The 18433-nt window shown below is 40.2% G+C and overlaps 1 protein-coding gene across 6 annotated transcripts in view; it reads left to right on the forward strand.

The window, feature by feature from the left end:
- APBA2 (amyloid beta precursor protein binding family A member 2) overlaps positions 1-18433 on the forward strand; it is a 236850-nt gene that overhangs the window by 181757 nt on the left and 36660 nt on the right. For 5 of the 6 annotated variants that reach the window (XM_073303675.2, XM_073303676.2, XM_073303674.2 and 2 more), the window contains 3 exons: positions 7281-7426; positions 11689-11724; positions 15022-15108. In XM_073303675.2, the coding sequence (XP_073159776.1) occupies positions 7281-7426; positions 11689-11724; positions 15022-15108 (269 nt within the window). The remainder of the gene's footprint in view (positions 1-7280; positions 7427-11688; positions 11725-15021; positions 15109-18433) is intronic. The other variant, XM_073303677.2, reaches the window with a different exon arrangement.

The following is an 18433-nucleotide window of genomic DNA, read 5'->3' on the forward strand; positions in this document are numbered from 1 at the left end:
GTTACACCTTGGACCACTGTGCCACTTAACACGCAGCACTTAGATTTGTTGATAGAGAATGCACCTATGCATTTATTTAACAAAGAACAAATTCAAAAATGATAGCAAGCAGAAATATTGGAAACAAAGTGTTACCTGTAAAATAAAATCCTACTAGAGCCGAAGCTTCCATTGTGAAGTAAACAATACTAAATTTGCATATAACCCAACAGACATATCACCTTCTCTTGCCAATATGAAAGGAACATGTTTGTCACCTTCTGGTGACCTGCTTCAACTTACAGACCTTAAAAACATAATTTCCAGTAAAGGTACATAACTCCTTTAAATATGAGCCTTACATGCATTTCATAATGGTTTTGATGACCGATGTGTTACTGGCTCTCAGGAGACCCCCTCACATGCCACCCGTTAGTGAATTATTGTGCATATAACATATTGTGCATATTATTGTGATATAGGGGTTCTCAGTAAAACTCTGTGCATCCCTTGTGCCCTCTGCCAGTTGGCATCAAGAGGTTCCTGAGTCATGCTAATGCCTCTTTACACAGATTGACTGCTGAAGGAACTTACATTTAAACTCTTGGCATTTACTGGCTAACAAGCCCTAAATTGAAGTAAATTAAACGCATTCCCTGCAGGCAGAAGAATCAAGAAGGAATGCTGGCACTTGGAAATAAACACTAACAGAATTCAGAGTAGCAGCCGTGTTAGTCTGTATCCGCAAAAAGAAAAGGAATACTTGTGGCACCTTAGAGACTAACAAATTTATTTGAGCATAAGCTTTCGTGAGCTACAGCTCACTTCATTGGATGCATGAAAGCTCACGAAAGCTTATGCTCAAATAAATTTCTTAGCCTCTAAGGTGCCACAAGTACTCCTTTTCTTTTTACGAACAGAATTGTGCAGTGGACCAGGGTAAAGGAGGGGAGGGCAGAGAGACTGTAGAAATTAGATGCTAGAAAACTAAACACTTTACAGTACTTCCATAAGTAATTAAAAACAATTTTTTTTTTTGGTATTGTGAATGTTTTGTTTTTTCTTTCTGTTTTAAAAGTTCACTGCTCTCATGTTGAAAATAGGATCCATATAGCTTTTAGGATAGCATGAAACACATATTTTAAGTTTTAGTAAAATTTGTTTCCTCTGATTCTTTTCTTTAATAGCATAGCAAGAGAGGATGAACTGTCTATTGGCTTTTCATTGTCATGTAGGTATGGTACAATCACAAAAGTACATGGTACAGAAGGAGTTCATGTTGGCTAATCAGATTTCTCCCTGAATCCAAAGCCAAAATGCCCTGTGTTTTATTACTGCTATTCATTTGTATTGCACTGGGGCCCCCAGACATCGCACAGGACCCCATTGTGCTGGGCATAGTACCCACACACAATGAAAAGACAGTCCCTGCCATTAACCACTGAACATTTTCCTATTTCTGCAGTGAACTCTGACAGAGGTACCACATTAGTGCACTAGCCTGCATCCAATTAACTATTTAGGGACACATTTTCAGCAGCACTCCTTAACCAGGGTAGCAGTATTTGTAGTTGTATGCATTTGCATATGCAAAGTGTCTGCACATGCAGTTACCTGTCCTGCGGGTGCAAACAGACTTTTTTGCAAGCACAATTAAGGGACCCTGTTGAATATTTGGCCTGCTGTTATTAGATTTGCATTGGTAACAGATTCCTTCTCTTGAATTCAGTTGATTTTTCTTGGAATATCTCATGCCCCCAAGTGCAGTATTGTTGTGTTTTGAGGTTTGTTTTTTTTATATGTTTATGCTTACTGCTAGAAGAGCCTCATTCTATAGGACACTTACATCCTACAGCAAAGAAATGGTATTGCTAAATGTTATACTACCAAAATAAAAACCCAGGACATCAAATGCCTTTTTAAAGAGATACTGTCTAAACTTAAAATCATATATATTTTTAAAGAAATAATTGTTTTATCAGTAACATCAAGAGGCAGCATAAAATTCAAACCTATTTTCAAACTAAATTTGTCTTTCTCCAGCTTTGCAGTGTATTTTTTTCCCATTCCTTGCCTTCGCTGTCAGTAGGGGTATGTCTATGTCTGGCAAGTTTCTGCGCAACAAGTTATACCACTTTTATTAAAGCGCTGGAATTAAACCGCTGTTGCATGTCCACACTGTGCTCCTTGTGATGCTGGAGCACATCCACATTAGCAGCTCTTGCAACAGCAAAGAGAGCAGTGCATTGTGGTAGCTATCCCACTGTGCAACTCGCCACAGGATGCTTTGGGAAGGGTTTGCAATGCCTTATGGGGAAGGCACAGCATCACATGATGCAGGTTTCCCAATCCCATTGTTCCATGGGCATCCTACTACATTGCCAGCTGCTTTTCAGCTGAAGGGAGGGCGGGGGCAGAGTGTGTGACAGGGAGTATGTGTGTGTATGGATTGGGGGAGGAGAGACAATGTGTTTTGCGGGACAGTGCGTGTGTCAGCACGCTGTCTTGTAAGTTCAGACAGCAGCAGGAAGCAACCAGTCCTGGGGGAGGGGGAAACCCTGACATCAGCCCCTGCCTACACACACACACACACACACACACCAGCCTCTGTCTTCAACAGCACGAGCATTCCACATTAATGGTTTGCTTTGTGTCCCGGAGCAGATCAGCACAGCATGCAAGGGCTGTAAGAAATGGAGCTTTGAAAGGGGAGGGGCACGTCTCCAGGACAGCCGAGCTCAAAACAATGAGCAGAGCAACCACTTAAGGGCTAATGGGACACTTCCGGAGGCCAATCAATTGTTTTCTGCTCTGTAATGTGTTTACACTGCCAATACAGCGCTGGACCCTCTGTGCTGTAAGGCTTACAACCCTCATCAAGGTGGTTGTTTTGCAACACTGCAACTGAAGAATTTCTATGTACTAAGTGGCTTGGCAGTGTGTACACCTTGGGAGTTACTTCACAGTCTATCGGTGTAGAGAAGGCCTAAGGCTTACATACTTGCTTAGTGTCAAGGACACGCTTAAGTGCCTTGCTGAACTGGGACCATAGCCAAGTATGTATGTGAACTGTTACATTTTCCAAAGCTATAATTGATCTAGAAAGGACCACTCAGGTTAACCAGTTTGACCCCTTGCAATTTGCAGTAATGCCCTCTACATCACTTGCACAGATGTGTTCTCTCATCTGAAGGATATCTCCATTTCCTTCTTGATGGAAAACTGTTGGAAGATTTATCCACATAGCATGCTTCCCCTTACCCACTGCCTCTTTGTATAAGCTCTTGGTATATAAGATGTAAAAAATGTTGCTGAGGTTGTGATAACAATATAGTCAACTGCCATCTGTTGATAGCATAATGATCTTGCCAATATCATCCACTAAAGTTTCTCTTTGAAAAGATGAAGGAGATACATTAAGGTGAATCAAAATCCTTGAAATAAAACCTTATAAATAAAGCTATTTTAAGACATGCTTTGCTGCCCCTACTGAAGCATTAATAAAATTATTTGAGACTTTTTTAGGTAATAATTTACTTCTACAGTAAATCTGTTTTTAAAACAAACAAGCTGAAAGTCATGTTCACTGTCCCTAAACTGTTGGGAACACTTGACATGAATTCATGGCCCTTTTTTCTTTTGCAACAGTCAGTAATACATAGACACCTAAAGTAGGGCAGGGATTATAGCTCCATGCTCCACTCGAGGTGTTAGTGATGTCGTTAAATATAGCAGAGGAAACACAGAACTGAATGCTGATGTCTGTGAAGATAAAGTGCCTTTCAAGTAGTCTCCCAGTACTTTGGAACAGAAATGGAGACAAAAATCTATTTCTATAGAGACTTACAAAAGATGGGATATTGCCAAGGATAAACCAAACCCTGCATTTCATGAGCACCTTATACACCTTTGAATTCAGTAGATGGCGTGTGTGAAGAAAACAGGGTAGGGGGCCTATATTTGTAGATAAGTGTCACTTCCTTTTCTGAAGTATTTTGTTGCAAATCCTGCAGTGTTATGGATCAGACTTCTGGTCATTGCTTGACTTGCCAATGATTGTATAGGAAAGGATTTGTAAGTATTATGCCCATATGTTTAGTTGTGTGCTGTAGAAGAGAAAAAGATACATGAGATGAAAAGCTAGGCCTGAAAAGGCATTATATGCATTTCAGCAAATAGATGCATCAGTTCTTTGTAAAGTATATATCCTTTTTGGTGAAGCATGGTAGAGGGGAGCAGAATACCTTAAAGAGAAACTGTGCTGAAATTAGCTCATTAGATGGGATCACAAATCTAAAATCTGGTGTCTTTGTGGAATTTTTGCTCTGATTGTTCTTACTCATTCAGTAGTTTAGAACTGCACCCACTGTAATTGATTCTTGAGATACTAGGCAAATGACTTGACCCACTGTGGAACTGGTCATGCAGTTTCTTTGATGAGTAGACTCCTACAGAGTTGGTTGAGGTTCCTTCTAATTTTTTAGAGGGTACTGTGAAAGTATGTTCAATTGTTTAAAACAAAAATTCTCTCCCCAGCACACTGGGCTAAATTCTGCTTTGAGTCACATTGATCAAGATCCAGAGTAACTCAATTGAGGTTAGTGGATTAGCAATAGATTTACACTAGTTTAGATTATAGTAAAATCTGGCCTATTGTTGTAAATAATTATCCTTCGGAAGTTTGAAACTGCAGTGTTCCCTAACTGAACAAATTGCTCCACTTTGTGTTAATGTTGGTTAGTTAATGTTAGGCCTCTGGAGACCGTGGGGCTGTTAGTATTGATTTTTTTAAAATGTACTGTGATTACCGAATTACCAAGACTGTTTTGTTTCTGCAGCAGGCTGACATTATAGCAGTCAGACGTTTGGTCTGTATGGAAGTGTAAGAGGCAGCAGCATTTTCTGATGAAGAAATTTAAGGGTTTAATCACACTTAATTTGTGTTTGATGATTTTTTTAAAATTAGAATTTAGGACAACGAGGAATTAGAAGTATCCACGAATTAAAGTAGATGCGAGTAGCTACCTCTATACATTGTAGCATGGTATTTATTTTTCCTGTTCAAGGGATTACCCATGCATGCACCAGACAAGTTCAGTTGGTTTTATACGTAAGAAAGTTCACTTTACCAGAAAATTGTTGTTGGGTTTGGGGTTTTTTTTTTAATTAAATTAGCATCTCCATTCAATGTCCCCTTTTCCCCCTCACACAATTAATTTGTTTACTTGGGAGAGATGGTTTAGCAGCTTGGCATGTTGATATGGCTCATAGCAAGTTCCTGTTGTAGAGCTGTTGGGGAACACAGAGTATTTACAGTCAAGGGATTGGTGCCAAAATTGTGGAGTGACTGCCTCTTTAGTGTTGATGTAATCAAGCTGAAAATAAGGCTTAACCATTAAATAAAGGAGATGAGCATAACACAAGTACAGTATAAATACCATCCTTTATTTCTCTCTCCATCCCGCCACCTCTCCTTTTTCCATCCCTGGAAAATTATCCTGGCAGTTGCTAAAGCAGTTTGTAAAATGGTAATTAATTTGAAAATCTCGCTGAAGTCAGTGAGTCTATCTGTTACGCTAAACATGTGTATATGTGCTTTTCTGGATTGGAGCTTAAATTTGAGTAATATTCATAAAAAAATAAGTTCCACATATCCTTATTTTCTCTTCATTTTTGACTACAGGTTTTTTTTTTTTAATCTGTCCACTTTTTCCTCTTCTTCAGCTGCCATCTGGCATCTTCCCTTCTTTCAGATGGATGGGGTGATTGATGTGCTGTGCAGCTCTACCCTTAGTGTTAATCCTTGGCAGGCTATTTGGACTTCTTTATTCCCCAGTTATTAGTTTATACCATCTGTACAAGTCTGGAAGGTGTCTGTCTCAATCTGTTCCTGAACTCAGGTACATCATGTGGCCAGAGAGTACAAAGACAGCTTCTTTTCTGTTGTGGGTAGCATTGTCCTCAGGCCTTGAAGTTCAGTGGTGGTCCTCTCTTGAAGCAAAGTACACAAATGTCCTCCAAATCTTCTGTTTCTGACCAATGTTTTTGCCTAACTGACAGCCCTACAAAGGGTTGTTGATCTCTTTACTGTTTCTTTGCCCAATGAAGACAGCCTTCTCTGTGAAACACGATCTTTTCTGCTAAATGTGTGCTTAGACTATCTGTTGAGTCGTTCCTACCTCTGCCAAATGCCTGTAGCAGGACATGCTTGTTGGTGTGCCGCAGTGTTACTTAGTGTTTAAATGTTTTTCTTTCCATATGTTAGGCAGTTTACTAAATTCAATAAGAAGAGTGTAAGAGCTTTCGGGGGGGGGGTGTTAACATAGATGATGATTGGTAAAATAGATGTTAAGTGCTCATTTGTATCACCATCCTCCTAATTTCTTTGTGTATTTTTGCATACAGAATTACTTCTGTAACTTTAGAGAGTGATGGCATGCATAAGAAATGTATTATTTTAAAATGGAAAAATCAGTGGCACAGACACAAAGAGTCTCCTCGCAGCTTTTGTTCCTTTTTAAAGTTCTTGGGTGTAGGAAATGAAGAGCTGTTTTGATTGTGCATTTTTGCATTAACATCATCCACCACAGCAAAGAAATAACTCTGTCTCAGATCTACCGGTTGTTGTACATTGGATGTGATGCTCTAACATTTGACCCCCTACATCACACCTACCTGTATCAACCCTAGAATTTGATACATGAAGTGTTCTTGTGTTTCCTTACTTGCTGATTCACAACATGCAGTTGTTGCCCATGGTGTCTCAGTCATTAGTGTGAGCTAACAAGGTTCTGTATTTTGGCAAAGATTTTGGCGATCTGTGCACTTTTTTCATTCCCATTGACAAATATGGGTACCAAGAAACCCAAATAGAAGAACAGAATTTGGCCCACAGATAAGAACATCTCAATACGTGTAACATATTATGAATGTTACATTAATATCAATTGGAAGAAAGCTTGTGCATGAATTTGAGAGCAGTATTTGGCCTAGTATAGTGAAGAACTCTGTTGTATTTTTCCCACAGCAGCATGCTACAATGAACTACTCTCCAATTCCAAGATCAAAACATTATGCAGATTCGTAAATACTACACTTTTGCTTTTTAGGTGTTTGAGTCATAATTATGGGAAATAAGTGTACTGTTTAATGTGTGCTGGACTCTGCAATGCTTCTCTTAATTAGGCTGTTGTAAGTATAGAAATGTATTAGGAAAGGTCATGCAAGTATCAATACCCTTGATTAAGTTTTTTGTCACCTTACTCCCTTTTGGAAGGTAATAATTGTATACCTGTCTGTAGTTCCAGGACCCTGTGAACCTGAAGATCTCATTGATGGAATCATCTTTGCAGCCAATTACTTGGGTTCTACACAGCTGCTCTCAGAACGTAACCCATCCAAAAATATAAGAATGATGCAAGCTCAAGAGGCAGTGAGCCGTGTCAAGGTAGGTGATTTTTATGGTCTGTAGAATAGACTCCCTTGATAACTGAACTCTGAATAGTCTGAAATGTCTGAAGCTTCAAACCTACTTAGAGGTGCACTCAAGTGAATACATATCTGCTGATGTGAAAATCCTCGCTGTTTCCAGTATCTAGCTTTGTAGAACATACAAATCCTCTGAAGAACAAAATATAAATTATTACAGAAGCTATTCCAAATTGCACAGTAAAGTACTAAAGGTAAAATCCAGACTATAATAAAAAACAATTCCAACTGTAAAGCATAGAAGACTGGTTTATGACTGATTTCTTCCTGTTGCCATGTTAGATCCTGTAATTGGTTATGTAAGCAGTTGAAAGCATTTCAAAAACATCAAAATATTATTTTCTTAAGGCAAGAAGGTTCATTACCAGATCTGTGTTTGTGTCACTTAAAACCATGGACTTGCATGGAAATATTTTATGCTTTCTGTGGTCAATAAAATAAATGCATTTTATTTGAATATATAATCCAGGCAGGAGAATTTTTTTAGCTATGCTTTGTAGAATTGTTTTATTTAGATTTCTACCATTATATCCAATCTACATGTAGTTAAGGACATGATATGAAATGTGTAGATTAAAGTGTTAGAAAAAAATACATATTTCATTTAAAATAATTTAATCAGTAGAAGCGGCATATGTTTGGAGATACCCAGTTTGGGTCTAATAATCTGCTCAGCAAGACACACATCTTTACTGATTCTTGATTTGGACTTTAGAAAGGCTTGGAAGGCGTTGAAGGTGATTATTCTGCTGCTACAGATTCTTGAGCATTCCAAACCTTGGAATTCCTGCTCATGAGATTCTTGAGAAGTCACAAGCACCACATGAGCATTGACTGTGATTTAACACCAAGGAACATAATTAATTCTGCTGCTAAACTGTCAGGTGTAAGGCAGTCCTGGTAGAAGCTTTCAGCTTCGTATTTTGTATAGCAGTCTGATGTATGCACATGATTGATGTGGCTATAATTTTCATAGAAAACCCAGAGAAGAAAAGAGAAGTGAGGACTTGGTGACAGATGAAGCGCTACAGCAGCACAACTGCAGCAGCCCATCAGTGTAGCCACTCACTACAGAAACGGGAGGGATTCTCCCATCAGCCTTGTTAATCCACCTCACCAAGAGGCAGTAGCTAAGTCAACAGAAATGTTTTTTCTGTCAACCTAGCACTGTCTATACCAGAGGTTAGGTCTGCTTAACTACATTGTGGAGGGATGTGGGTTTTTCACACCCCTGAGCATAGGTTGGTTTAATTTTTGAGTGTAGACCTGGCCTAACTTACAAGAGTGGCTGGCTTTATTATTCATAAAATTGTAACCTTTTTGTGCCTTTTGTAAATATACTTTGTAAAAACATTAGTGACATTTGAAGTGCACTTGAAGTGAAGTGCAAAGCAGCCCCAATGTAGCTGAAGTAAGAGATGTCATTATCATGTATTGTCTCCACATGCTAGAAATAGGAGGCATAAGTAACTTGGCATGTTACAAAAAGGATGCATAGAAGTCCAGTGTGGATGAACTTGGAGGTACTTCAGCCTAATGTATTTGGTAGATGTACTTGAAAAATGATGTCCCTGCGGTATCTGAAGTTTGAGGCAGAGCTGAAAGTAACACTACAGTTATAAGAAAAAAGTGGTTTTCAGTGTTAATAAAGATTTAAAGATCTGCGGAAGTGAATTCTTATCTATAATTTCTCTGTAGCACATTTTAATGGCTTGAGTCACAAAATCTTTGGCAGTACATATGAAGCTTATAAACTAATCAGTTTTATTTGAATGTTTGGTACTTGTAGATAGTGCAACTACTGTACTGCAAGCAGGTCTCAAAGATGTTTCTCAGATCATTGTTTTACTTTTGGAGGGCAGGGCTATTTAGGCACTGCAAACTTTTTGAAATAACCTCACTTCAAAATCTGCCTTTCACCAGGAGAGTCATTTTGGAATAGACTTCTTGTACAATGAGCAAAAAACTAGACACATAGCGCTTTTCAGCATTGCTTTTCCAAGCTCACTTTGTCTCATGGGGCATGGAAGTGGTGGCTCTCTCTGGCAGAGCAGTACTGATTCAGAATTAATTTACTGGAAATTCCTCTTTAATGGGTGCTTTTAGCTCACTAAATAGTGATATGCTAAGTAGCTGCAGTTGCTTCTTCATCATGTAAATAAAGAAATCCAAAAATATGGTGGAGAGGTTGGTGGGGAGAGGAAAAATCTGTAGAAGGGATCCCTGGTGGGAGGATAATTTTGAGTTCCTGTTCTGGTGTTTCCTCTAAATTCTGCCTTTTTTGGTTTGCATTCCCACAGAGAAAGAAAGGGGTCTGGACTCAGTTGTGACTGCAGTGTCAATATTTGCCAGTCCACACGGCTGTGTGTGGGGAGGACCTGTGCATCCTCAAGTCTCCCGGGACCCTGACTCCTCCCCAACTTTCAAATAACACTGCTTCAGTTCAGCTTTTTAAGGGAGGGGAATTCCTCAGCATGGAGGTTCCCTGTGCCAAAGCTAATACATCTTCTGCGTGGATTCCCTGAATAGTTTGTATGGTTTCTCACACCCTTCCATACGGGCCAGGGAAATCTCTGTACACAGATGACAGTTCCCTCACCATTCTTCACAGGGCAATGATAAGGCTCATTCTTTAAGAAGACTGGGGGCCACAATAAATGAGTATTCCTATAGGTGTCATTAACTGAGAGCGAATTTGAACACAGATAATGTTAAAGCTATTAGAGATGGACTTGGATAACTGCCAAGGCTGTATCAAATATTCTCATTAGAGGCCAGGTCCAACTCCCATTAAAGTTGATGGGCATCTTTCCATTAACTTCACTTGGAGTTTGATTGCCCCCCCCCCCCCTAAAAAGTGTGCAGCATTAGAGAGGTGTGATATCACTGGTGGCAAAAGCTGTGTACTAGGTTACTGAATTGGAATCCATTGGCTTTTACCTAATGGACAGAGTAAGTGCATGGATTCTTTGTAGGGTCTAGAAGAGAATACACACAGTGTCATACCTAAGTGTAATGTGCATTGTTGAGTCACATACATTCCTGCCCTTTGTGTTAACTATCACACTGTAGATCCTACTTCTTCCCTAACTCTCATAAGGGAATGCTAAGTTACCATGGACATCCATGCTCTGCAAACAGATTAAAACTGCATATATTTCTTTCATATGTTTGATTCCCCACAAATATTAACACACTCATACAGAAATTAGTTGGACCTTTCATTCACGTGCACGTCTATACAGTGAACATAACTGAGTGGTATTTTGCAGCTTGTTAGGGCAACGACCACACAGGTAAAATAAGTAGTCTTTTGGAGTTTGACTCTCCTTCAACACATTTTTCAATCTCTCTTCTGAAGAGTTGTCCAGGCTCTATCCACAGATTGTTCTGTTCTGTATCTGATCTCTGCACATGTCCATTTCAAAAGCTTCCAATGAAACTTGATCCTGATCCAGTGCTTATTTTGTGCCAGGGCTGAGCCCTGGCACCTCTAAGCTTGGCAATTCATAGTCCTGGTGTCTCTGGGTTTGCCGCATCATCTATGAAAGTTACAAAAATTGCTTGAGCCCCAGCACCTCTTTCATTACAAATTAAGCACTGTCCTGATCTAAAAGGTATGAGAGACAAAGTGTTCCTTAAATCCTTTTGTTCAGGAAACTGTATCCTTAAATTTAAGGGGAATTCCCCGCCTTTCCTATTTTGGTGCATGAAACTCTTCATTTAAAATAGTTTGTAGGAGCTGCCATATGATAGACATAGCCTGATGTTGAAGTGTTAGTGCCTTAATAGTACTTCTGGGACTAATACGACTTTTGTATGTACAACTGTATCTCTTTGAATGAATGAATAAATATGGGCTTTGGACATCCTGTAAGTGCACGTGTAAGTGCCTGGAATGCAATTTTAGGTAGTGGTGTATCCAGCAGGAAAAAATGTAATGAGCAATTGTTAACAGACAACACTCTACAGTATTTCTGTAATCAGTTGACAGTATGCATAACTCCATTTGACAATGTACATTATTCCATTAGAGCCAATATGCTTCAAACCTGTATAGCTTGTAAACCAATCACTCCTCCTTTTTTTGTTTGTTTGTTTGTTGCAAATAAGAGTTTTAAGAGGCTGGAATCATAACCAAAAGGTTTCCCTGACTTCACGCACTGTCTTTTCTCTTTCTTTGTGTGCAACTGTCTGCTTTCTTTTTATGCTGCTCCTCAGAGGATGCAAAAGGCGGCTAAAATCAAGAAAAAAGCGGTGTGTAAACTGTTTTTCTTGAATGCTAATATTTGTTTACACTTTTGTTGTCCTTGCTCCCTGTGGAGTGTTGTGTTTTTCATTACAAATCCTCATAAAGTTGTAATTTTGGTTTTACTAGTTTAATATTCGGCCACTGGATGGAACAGGAAACACTTGTTTATTTCTTTCATCTTCCACTTGCTGGAGTGCCTGTCTGTTGCTGCTCTTCTTCTGTTTAATATCACAATGTCCTGTGGTTTGTTCAGTCCCAGTAAACAGCCAATTTGATGAGAGAGAATTTTTAAAAATCTAATGCTTATGCTTGTTTTAACAGGAGAAGCAATTAACGCTGATGATGTTATTTGATATGACTGTGACTTATTGTGTTTGTATTAATTAAATTATTCTGGATATTTAAGCACACGCACAGTTTAATTTTCCAACTCAAGATGGTAACTACCACAATTTGCTGATGAGATATTTCACCCAATTACACAAAATATACATCAGTAGGGTCAGACTAAATGTAATTGTCAAAACTGTCATAAGAGTGAATCTCACTATTTGTGATAGTCTTGACTGTAAGTGATGCAGTTAGTTCTTTGTCAAAGTGTAATGTGGCTTTCACTCTTTGCATGTTGTCTGACCCACCTGGAATATAATTTTAAAATAATGCATTTTTTTGTTTTGTAATTTTTTTGACTGAATTCAGCGCTGGTGAGTGTTCCTGGATTGATACCCTTTGGAGAACAAAGTCCTCTCTTTATCCACAAATATAGGCAGAGTGCAGGCAGCAATAGAGCATGCTTCCATGTGTTGCTTCATCAGTGAGCCAAGCCTCACCTGGAAGGGAACACCTCTTCTGATGGAAGTGTAGTTCAGGCTCCATTCAGTGTTTGGTTTCTGCTGAGACTGCCAACAAGGGTGCTACTCTGTGTCCATTGTGATGGTAGACATTGTGATGTGGGCCCTTCTGCACTGAGAACTAGATTAGTAATGGGATGTAGAGTCTTTCACCTCTAGCTCTCTGATCCTAATTCAACAGAACTCAGAAGTGACCAGACGTTCTCCTTCGACTGCTTATCGATATGCACATTGCACTGATGGCGTGCATGCACCCCATGTGCGTGCTAGAGATCAAAATCTTTGTGGCCAGCAGTACCCATAGCGTGTACATACTGTCTTCAATCCTCATGCTCCGCTGTGAGGGCATATAAGGGTGAGGCACAAAGACTGCCATTCAGTTCCTCTCAACGTCTCACAGCTTAGGGTGGGAACCTAATTGTCCAAGAGACTGCCAACCTTTCCCTTAGACTTCTTAGCAGTAGTTTTTACAGTTTAGTTTATAATGTTGGCTTTTATGGTTTTTAATTATAATCATTTGGTTGCTTGTTGCAACTGTTAGTTGTCAGAATTGCTTTTTGTCACTGGTATGGCGTTGTCCAGTTCTCCTGTATTCAAATGCAGGCCTTCATGTGAGGGAGCTATCCCAGCTTCAGATGGAAGCTCAAAGTGCTGCTATTGTGTGCTATTGTGGGAGAATCACACATCACTGTAAATGTATGATTTGCAAGTCTTTCAGCTCCTGAGAGAAGGACAGAGGCCCACCTTCAGGTTTCCCTAATAATTAGATCTGCTTCTGAACCACCCTCTCCTGTAATCGTTCTTTCCCTATTTTAGCCTCTGATCCTATCTCATTTTCACTGGCATTCACTATGTTAGATGTCCAATCTCTATTACACCTTTTGGTGAAAACTGAAAAAAAAAGTCATTTAGCACTTCTGCCATTTCCACCTCTCACAAGGCAGTTAAAAATATCAGGCGCCTCTAAAAGGTGTGGAATTCTTTTATACCACCCCCCGACTGCATTCTCCCTTGTGGTCACTATGACAAATAAAAAAGCAAAACAATTCAGGTTCACACCAAAGGATCGGGAGCCAAAGAGACTAGATTTATTTGACCAGAAAGCCTATTCCTCAACAAGCTTACAGTTTTGCCTGGCCAATTATCAGGCCATAATGGCCAGGTATGACTTGTATACACAAGAGACTGCTTGTCTTTGTGGATAGCCTGCCCAATGAGGTCTGCATGGACTGCATGCTGCTAGTTAAAGATGGCCAACTTGTAGCCAGGACAAGTCTCCAAGCAGCGCTCAACATGGTGGATACAACTGCAAGATAAGTGGCAATGGTGGTCGTTATGTGATGGACAATGTGACTTGTGAGATTGGGGTTCCCTAGAGAAGTCCAAACAACAGTGGAAGATCTGCCTTTTGAGGGAGCTGAATTGTTCATCTCTTAGACAAACAAGGCCCTCCACTTGCTGAAGGACTCATAAGCCACCCTGTGTTCCCTTGTAGTCTACATGCCAGTTCTCCAGAGGAAACACATAAAACAATCATATTCTTCACAGAGACCAATCCCCCAGCCCCTCTACCACCAAAGATCATCAGAACTACCTAGGGAATGACGGCTTTTCTACAGGAGGGCACAACCCACTGCTCTGTCACAAATCAACTAACCTTCCCAATCCCAGAAACACTCATTTTGGTGGTATGGTTGAGAGATGTGCTCTACTTCCAATGATTCTAGAAATCCACTAGCTTGCTTCAGGCATGCTTGATCCTTCATCACCACTGACCAATGGGCCCTGGACACAATAACACATGGCTACTCCATCCAGTTTTCTGTACATCACCAGTAGAATGTGCATATGGAGAACATATCTTGAAGAACTCCAGTTACTGTACACAGTAAGAAACTTCCCATTATCATCTGAAAGCCATTTGGCCTTATGTGAAATAATTTGGGTCTCAGTTCAGTTCTCAACTAATGGTGTCCACAAAAAACTAAGTCACCACAACAATTAGCTCTGGTTTGCATCCTTTTTAGTAATTCCAGTACCAATTGCAAGGATTGAATAGGTATGGAGAATAGACTATTCTCTGATGTCTGTTGGTGGTGCCTCAAGAACAGGGATGAGAAATGCAGGTGAGACAGCGTGGGAAAGCATCCATGCCATTTCTCCAGTTATGTCAATAAATAGAGGACTTTGGTCCCCAGGCTGTCAATCCAGCACCATCCATGAGCTCTGAAAGTTCATATTCACCCACAAAATATAAATATCTCTTCCTCTGTGGTAAATGTCCTCTAATACTAAATTTGCATGTGTATGGAAACACCTTTGAATAGATGCCTTTGTAGTAGCTCAGCAATGTAATTATTCAACATTACATTTTGCTTGAAGTGATCAGTGGAGATGTCCCTTTAAATGGAAAATTAAAATTCCCTTTGCTACAATGCAACTATCTTTTAGACTTCTGAGGGAGATTCCCAGGCTTTGACTGAAGTGGATCTGTTCATCTCCACACAGAGGATTAAAGTTCTGAATGCAGATACACAGGTAAGTGTTTAATCATAATGCTTAAAAACATACTGCTGATTTTACACACTGGCTCTCACTTTAGAGTAACATTTTCTCACATGTTTAGAAAAAAATGTGTCTTTACTGAATATGTGGTTAAACACACCACTGAAATGGATACCAGCATCTGGAAAAGATACACCATATTGGCATTTGTCAATATTTGTCAAAGTTGCCGTTTGTCAGTATTTTATTTTTATGCTGAGGCCTTGGGGATTTTTCGTTATTATTATTATTATTACTGTTATTTTATTTTGCTGTATTTTCTGTGTTAGGAAGAAGTCTGCATATTATCAAGGTGTAAAAGCAGTTAAAATCCTGAAGCCTTTCAAGATTCATGTGTGGTTGTCCACCTACTCCATTTCAGCTTTGTTATGTCTTAAGAGCTATCCTGAGTTTCAGGTCTGGTTCTTTGTTCCACTTTCTTTTTTCTAAAAAAGGTCATTTGCCACTTTGACCAAGCCCTTCATTTCTCTCCATATAACTTCTTGATTTTAAAGAAACTGTATCTGAACTGTCATCCTTCCTCCCCAAGGTCTATTTATTACAATATTACGGTAGTATCTAGAGGCTATGACTGAGATTGGGGCCTTGTTGTGCTAGATGTGCTTATTGTGCTTATTTTTACAGCCAGCGTTACGATTATCATAAAACCTGGTTTTGAAGCCACCTGCACTGGAATGTTCTGTACCTGATACATTAGCAAGACTACTGCAGAAGTGGCGACTGCTGAATTAACAGCTAGAGCTATGTTACAGGCCACCTCATAAGGTTTTCAGTGATGACAGACTTAATGCCTTCAATTATTCTCTAATGAATATATAGAGTGGCTGTCTTATCTTGACTGACTGTAATCATACATCCTGAGAATAACTTCCTCATACTTGAGAACATATCTGGAGTAGATGAATAGCTAGAGCTCTTAGAGGCTGGAGATTTACCAGGTGGTTTGGAAGTATTTTTTCCCCCTAATTGTATTGATTTGTTCTTATTCTATATGTACAATCTGAGAGAGGATTTTTCATCTCTTACATTTTGGGTAGTTCTAGTATTTGTTAAAGTAAGGAATGAACACTACTGGCTGAAGCCAGTGCACTTTTCTTTTAATGTGGACATACTATAAACTTTCCATATTTGCACAACTGAAGAGTAGAATATACCGTGTAACGTGGCAGCCATACTGCAATCTACCCAGCTCTGCCAATGCACTTCAGCACTGACCAGCAGTAGCCATACTGATTCAGTCCTATATTTTTTTCCCACCTGGAGGTAAAAATGCTTTGTCTTGTACAGTGCAGAGCATGTTATCAGTGCTTATTCTGGATAGCAAAATCTGTCTTCATTGTCATTTAACATGTCTGCTGTATGCAGATAATCAAGTCAGGTCAAGGGTAAAAGAACCAATTATTGGGAATGAGCAGCCACATTGAGTAGCTAGATGTATGGGATGAAGGTGATACATGGATTGGTTTGTTATTCCAGTTGGTTTAATGAGGGCTGCCCTCAATGCACTTTGCTCCCTCCTTTCCTTAAATATTTCAATATGAGCAGTTACGTTGAAGGGGCTTTTCACACAAGGAAAAGCAAAAGCACCCTGAGGCAGAGAACCTTACTCAAGGTGAGTATTACCTTATTCCACAAGAGCTATTCACTGTGAGTGAGGGTACCAGAGTCTGGCCCTGTATATTGAACAGAAATAAAAATCTGATATTGGAATTGATTATGTTAAAGGGTTTTACTAAAGCTTATTTCGAATGTGGCTGATTTTTCTGTGTACAGCAGGTCTCAGAGTAGCTGGAGGCTTTGCTTCCCCTGTCTTTTAGTACTCACTGTCGATGAGTGTTTGCATTTTTAGCTTGACTGTGTTTTTACCAGTGCTAGAGAGATTTATTGACTAACTTCATTACTGTGGCTCTATATCTACTGGTGTAGCAGCTGGCACAGGCAGTCTGCAGTTTTATATCTGTCAATTATATAAAACCACTTCTGCTATCATTAATTCAGTGTTCTAACCCTTATGTAACTTTATTGTATGTCATGCATGGAAGCATCTGGTGGTACTAACTGGTTTAAAAGAATTCTAATTTCACTAAAAAAAGTAGATATCTAACTTGATTTATGTTGGGGTTTGAACTGGGTCAGTAGTGGCAGTAAGGCATATTATCACCTTGGACCCATAGCTCTAGTGGTTTTGTTGCCGTAGGCCAAACTAGCAAATGGTTGCCACTACCAGGCTGGAGTCACTCACGTGATATTTTCAGCCCTGTGTGACCACCTGTTCAGCTCACATGTTAGAAATAACCCTGCTTTTGACAGCATGCCATACTTCCGATCTGAGCAGAGCTTCCCCTAGCTGCTCTGCTCTGTGCGCTGGGCTTGCAATCAGGGAGTGAAATTGGCACAAGTGCCACAGCAACTGTCTCCTGCTTCTCTCACACACACTGTGGAAAAGCTGGGATAGTGAAGCTTTTCCACAGTGTAGGAGAGGCAAGGTTGACAAGTCTACATTCCCTGACTCCACAACCCAGTCACTGGTAAAGCTGATGTTCAATGGGTTACCATTTTGCAGAGTGCTCTGCTCTGCCCCCACTGACATGACCTCACACACACCGTGCACATGGGGTCACGCAGACGGGGGCTGGTCCACGCAGTTCCAGAAGTACCGAAGTGTCTGGTATTCTGAATCAGTGACCACCCTAGGAACTGGTCCTATGAGGGCCTCTGAGTTGTCTGACTCATGCTCCCACAGTGCAGCCACAGGAGCTGTACGGGTAAAGGCAGCCATCAGCCACCAGGAGAGCTGTGGGAGAACATGCAGCCCATCTGCTCCTGCCCCCGCCCCTGCCTCCGCCCCCACCCCTTCTTTGAGATCTTCTTCAGATTTCATCCACTGACCCTCAGAGTAGCCACAGCCCTTTTTCCCTGGTAAAAAGGGGAGAGGAGGGAGCCACCAAAGGAGAAGGAAAAAGGGAACATATGAAAGGGAAAATGAAGAAATCAGGGAACCAGGATATGGGAAACAAAACCATGAGGGGTAACAACAGGGACTTCTAGGAGAGCAATACATATAGAGGCAAGGAGATTTGGATGAAGGGGAACCTGGATGGCTATTTTGGAGAAGGAGAAACAAGTCTGGGGAGGGGCGGAAATATTTGGTTTTCCAAGGACAGAGATATGGGTGAGAGGTTTGGGATAGGGAGACCTTGGATAGGGAAGAGGGAAAGATTAAGGAGCCAGATAGGAAGAGATGGAGGGATTAGGGGAGAGAAGACAAATGGGGGATTTAAGGATAGGGAGGTGGGGA

The sequence above is a fragment of the Lepidochelys kempii genome, chromosome 10, assembly GCF_965140285.1.
Source record: "Lepidochelys kempii isolate rLepKem1 chromosome 10, rLepKem1.hap1, whole genome shotgun sequence".
Taxonomy (NCBI): Eukaryota; Metazoa; Chordata; order Testudines; family Cheloniidae; genus Lepidochelys; species Lepidochelys kempii.